The sequence below is a fragment of the Scardinius erythrophthalmus genome (assembly GCF_964197995.2).
Source record: "Scardinius erythrophthalmus genome assembly, chromosome: 4".
NCBI classification, from domain to species: Eukaryota; Metazoa; Chordata; class Actinopteri; order Cypriniformes; family Leuciscidae; genus Scardinius; species Scardinius erythrophthalmus.
This window is the reverse complement of record NC_138224.1, coordinates 4,092,251-4,097,638: the sequence shown is the minus strand read 5'-3', so window position 1 is coordinate 4,097,638 and position 5,388 is coordinate 4,092,251. Positions and strand designations below refer to the sequence as shown.

Here is a 5,388-nt window from a genome sequence, read left to right as displayed (position 1 = left end):
CCGAATAAAGTACCGTATCCAGACATAATATTTTAAACTAACCATTCGGAAATGTCCTGCTGGAACCGCTGAGTTGTTGCTTCTCCATCCGGATCAGATTCTGGGTCAAACTGAAATGCTTGAACGTGTCTTCGTGCCATTGCTATATCCAACGTTAACATGCACGGACCGGTACCGTTGCGCAAGATGGTCAAGGCCACACCCACCCTCCACCTTACGCCGCCTATCTCCTCCTCATTAACATTTAAAGCTACAGACACCGAAACGGCCCGTCTGAAGGAAGCTCATTCTGGGACTGGCTTGTAGTGGCTATAATTCTGCACCGAGGCTGAATTTTTGAAAAGAGATTTCAGATACAGTACTAGGGACCACTAAGGCCTATATTAAAGCCTACAAAAAATAGCATGTCATGGGACCTTTAATAGTTAGTAAGGTAGTTGTTAAGTTAAGGCATTAGGTGGATTAAGGGATGTAGAATATGGTCATGCAAAATAAGGCATTAATATGTGCTTTATAAGTACTAATAAAGCTAATAAACAAGTGGTTAATAGTGAGAATGGGTCCCTAAACTAAAGTGTTACCATTTAAAAGTTGTAAAATATTAACTAATGGGACATTATTATTAACTAGATGTGCATACCATGCAACAGTAGAAATTTGGCTTGGGTATTGATATGGATTTTATGATTTGATCCTTTGTGCAATTCAATATTGATTAGACATTTTTCAGGTACTTTCCAAAAAAAAAAAAAAAAAACTTTCTAAACTAATGCTGTAAAATATGCAGGTAACCTTCTCACATGACCAATAATATAATACTAAAAGTTAAAACCCAAACGAACCCAAGCTATGTATTTTCAGATATTATATTTAACACTCTGAGTGTATATACACATACAAATGGTGTAAATTGCACAGACTGTGACTGGTATTCAGCATTCATCTCTCCGTCTTTCACTGGTCTCGGGGATTGTATCCAGATAGGATCTAAAATGGCACTTAGATTTCCCGTGACTGTGAAAAAAGAAAACGCTTGCAGAAACTCTCGAGCTACGATTAGACACACTTCTATTGGCTGGCCAAAGATTTGGCTGCTTTCACCAGCACTAAAATAATGCAATATCTTTCTTCGAGTCTAGACCACTCAACAAATACACTGAGCAGTTTAAATTAGACTTTAGTAGACAGGATTCACTGCAATAAGAGTAGAAGAAGGTAGATGCAATGTATACAGTGTAGTAGTGATGGTAGAGAGTGTTTTGGGTCCTATTTATCAGAACTTTCCCACTATATATAAACTACAGGAAGGCTATATTAAAAAACAAAAAATGTGAAATATTTGTCATAATGTCAGTTTCATAAATTAAAAGTTTTAAAAATTAAAGAATGATTTAAACAACATTACACTAGCAAGAGAGCAGTTTTTTTAATGAATCTTTGCATAAATGATTCAACGATTCACCAATAGAGACAATAGATTTGTTCCTGAAAGAATTTCTTTTGTCATTGCTGCTAATTTACAATCAATAAAACTTCCATTGATTTCTGTGGAGTGTCATTAACGTGATGCATAAGAGATCATTCACTGTTACTGTCATACACACTGCAACAATGACAACAAAAAACCCTCTTCACTGGGTCAGAGGACACCAGTGTAATACTGTAATTGGCTTTGTTTGATTTGATTTATTACCTGATAAAATCAAGCTTGACTTTAGCTCTAGATTTCACTGTCTTCATGTCTTTGACCCTTGCCATAATCTCCTGGGATCCACTGTTCAATTTCATCCTCTGTAAGACAATAATATACAATTTAGACACGTATCTTCTGTAATACTTATCATAAAAGTTTATGCATCATGTATGTCTAGTGTAAACGGATTTCTTTATCAAAATGCTGAAAATCAAAATGCTAATTCATATACACTAGCAATCAAAAGTTTGGGATCAATATTTTTTAATGTTTTTGACAGAAGTCTCTTCTGCTCATCACGGCTTTGTTTATTTGATCAAAAGTGAAAACAGTAATATTGTGAAATATTATTAGAATTTAATTGTAATATATATTATATTATATTATATTATATTATATTATATTATATTATATTATATTATATTATATTATATTATATTATATTATATTATATATATATATATTTTTTTTTGATATTTTAAGTGGGAAAAAAACATGCAAAATACCCTTTCATTAATAGAAATTTCAAAATAACAGCATTTATTTAAAATAGAAACATTATAAATGTCTTTACTGTCACTTTTTATCTATTTATTGCATCTTTGCTGAATAGAAGTATTAATATCTTTCAAAAACAAAAAATCTTACTGAGCCCAAAATTCTTAATCTAGTCTGTGGTGTATTGCAATTTATACAAAATAAATTAGTTTTTAAATATTTTATGTTTCTAATGCAGTAAACACTAAAGGAAAACTAAAACTCCTCATATTTTGCTGGGTCTCAGGAGGATATGGATGGACGGCCAGGGCGATTTGTCACAAACCGGGATGGCACCTCCCTAAACTAATGGACCTGGAGGAGAATCACATCTAAAAGCACAATGAAACACAAGGGGCCCTATCTTGCACCCAGCGCAATTGACTTTGTACACCGACGCATGTATCATTCCTATTTTGCACCCGCACAAAGCACGCTTTTCCCTCCACAGAAGCACGTCGCTAAACTAGGGAATGAACTTGCGCTCATTGGGCGGTTCAGCGCAAAAAAGGAGGCGTGTTCCAGCGCAAACGTTCCTTCGTGCTATTTTGCAGGTTTAGAAAACAATTGCGCAACTAACCAGGAAAAAATAGTTTAAAGTCAGTGGCGCGTTGCGCATGTTATTCATATGCTATTTTAAGGGCGCATGCTTGGCCATAATCAATGTAGCGTGTGCACAACGCGCATACACTTTGATTCTCTCATCTACACAGAAGCAGCAGTTTTTATTTTTGCAAATCATACATTAGTCAAGTCAAGTCAAGTCAAGTTTATTTATATAGCGCTTTTCACAACACAGGTTGTATCAAAGCAGCTTCACAGTAATAAATTAGAACAATACATCAATGTTTGTTTCTAGTGGAACGTCTACGTTCGGTAATGCTGATCAATAGTATCGTTGATTGATTAATTTAATTAAATATCCCCAAATATCCCCAACTGAGCAAGCCAAAGGCAACAGTGGCAAGGAACCGAAAAACTCCATCAGGTGACCTAATGGAGAAAAAAAAAACCTTGGGAGAACCCGGGCTCAGTCGGGGGGCCAGTTCTCCTCTGGCGTTTATGAACTAGAGGTCGGATTTAACTGTAGGATTAAAAGTATTATATGAATGCCTGGCTGAAGAGATGCGTCTTTAATCTAGTTTTAAACTGGGAGAGCGAGTCTGAGCAACGAACAGTATCCGGAAGACTATTCCAGAGTTTTGGTGCTAAATGTGAAAATGCTCTCCCTCCTTTGGTGGACCTAGATATCCTAGGTATGACCAAAAGCCTCGAATTTAGTGACCTTAAAGAGCGCGATGGATTATAGGGCGATAGAAGATCGGTTAAATAGACTGGAGCTAAGCCGTTTAGGGCTTTATAAGTCAGTAGCAATACCTTGTAATTAATACGGGACTTTATAGGTAACCAATGTAGGGATGATAAAATCGGTGTTATATGATCATATTTTCTTGATCTAGTTAGAACTCTAGCGGCGGCATTTTGGACTAACTGTAGCTTGTTTATTAAGGATGCAGGACAACTGGCTAATAACGCATTACAGTAATCTAGTCTCGAGGTCATGAATGCATGAACTAACTTTTCTGCGTCAGAAACTGATAGCATATTACGTAGCTTAGCAATGTTTCTAAGGTGGAAAAAGGCTGTTCTTGTAACATATGAAATATGATTTTCAAAAGACAGGTTGCAGTCTAATATAACACCCAGGTCTTTTACTGTAGAGGATGAAGTAACAGGACATCCTACTATGTTAAAGTTGTATTGTGAGAGGTTTTGTGGGTGGTTTTTTGAACCGATAAGTAGTACCTCTGTCTTGTCTGGATTTAATAAAAGAAAATTATGCGTCATCCAATCTTTTATATCTTTAACACACTCTGTCAATTTGGATAATTTAGCGTTTTCATCTGGCCGTGATGAAATATAGATTTGAGTGTCATCAGCATAACAATGGAAACTAATTCCATGTTTCCTTATAATATTTCCAAGTGGTAGCATATATATTGAGAATAATAGAGGGCCTAACACAGATCCCTGCGGCACTCCATAGTTTACTGGAGTTATGATAGATTTTTCTCCATTTAAATAAACAAAATGGTAGCGGTCAGATAAATACGATCTAAACCAGCTTAATGCTTGTCCTTGAACACCAGTATAATTTTGTAGTCGATCTAAGAGTATTGTATGATCTATAGTATCGAACGCAGCACTAAGATCAAGTAAAACTAATATTGAGATACACCCTTGGTCAGAAGCTAAAAGTAAATCATTTGTGATTTTAACGAGCGCAGTTTCAGTGCTATGATGCGGCCTGAATCCAGACTGAAACTTTTCATAGGTGTCATTTTCTTGTAAGAAAGAGCCCAGTTGAGCGGACACAACTTTTTCTAGTATTTTAGACATAAAAGGTAGATTTGAAATGGGTCTATAATTTACTAGATTATTCGGATCTAATTGTGGTTTCTTAATGAGAGGTTTTATAACTGCCAGTTTAAATGTTCTTGGAACATGACCTAAAGATAAAGACGAGTTAATAATATTGAGGAGAGGCTCTTCCACTACAGGTAACACTTCTTTCAATAGTTTAGTTGGTATGGGATCTAATAAACATGTTGTTGTTTTAGAGGAAATGATAAATTTATTTAACTCTTTTTGTTCTATTTTACATTAGATAGATATAGATAGATAGATAGATAGATAGATAGATAGATAGATAGACAGACAGACAGACAGACAGACAGACAGACAGACAGACAGACAGACAATTTATTATAAAAGCATACATCTAGCTTACACATTTACCCACATTATCATACGCCTTTTTAACCGAAGTTAATTTGGGTGGGTTTCTCCATCCCCAACGTCCCTGACGAGAGCGTTGCTCTCCTCGGCTGTGAACCGCTCCTGGTGCGCGCCTGGCAAATCCGCCGTTACAATAGGAAACCGCTTTAGAAAAAGCGCGTCTGCTCTTAAAGGGAATGTGAGATGACGCTCTGATTGGTTTATTTCACGTTACGCCCAAACCACACCTATGAATAATGAAGCTACTTCAGACCAACCCATTTTAGATTTGCGCCTGGTGCAAGAGTCATTTATCCCGCCGGGAAAATAGCAACAGCGCCAAGACCCGCCCACAAAGTTACTTGCGCTTTGCGCTTTGA

The 5,388-nt window shown here is 36.3% G+C and overlaps 1 protein-coding gene across 1 annotated transcript in view; it reads right to left on the bottom strand.

Annotated features, from left to right (window-relative positions):
* Positions 1-1,406: 1,406 nt before the first annotated feature.
* Positions 1,407-5,388, bottom strand: part of kcnc2 (potassium voltage-gated channel, Shaw-related subfamily, member 2) — a 65,470-nt gene continuing 61,488 nt past the window's right edge. The window contains exon 4 of the mRNA XM_081363609.1: positions 1,407-1,791. Coding sequence (XP_081219735.1) covers positions 1,721-1,791 — 71 coding nt within the window. The 3' untranslated portion in view covers positions 1,407-1,720. The remainder of the gene's footprint in view (positions 1,792-5,388) is intronic.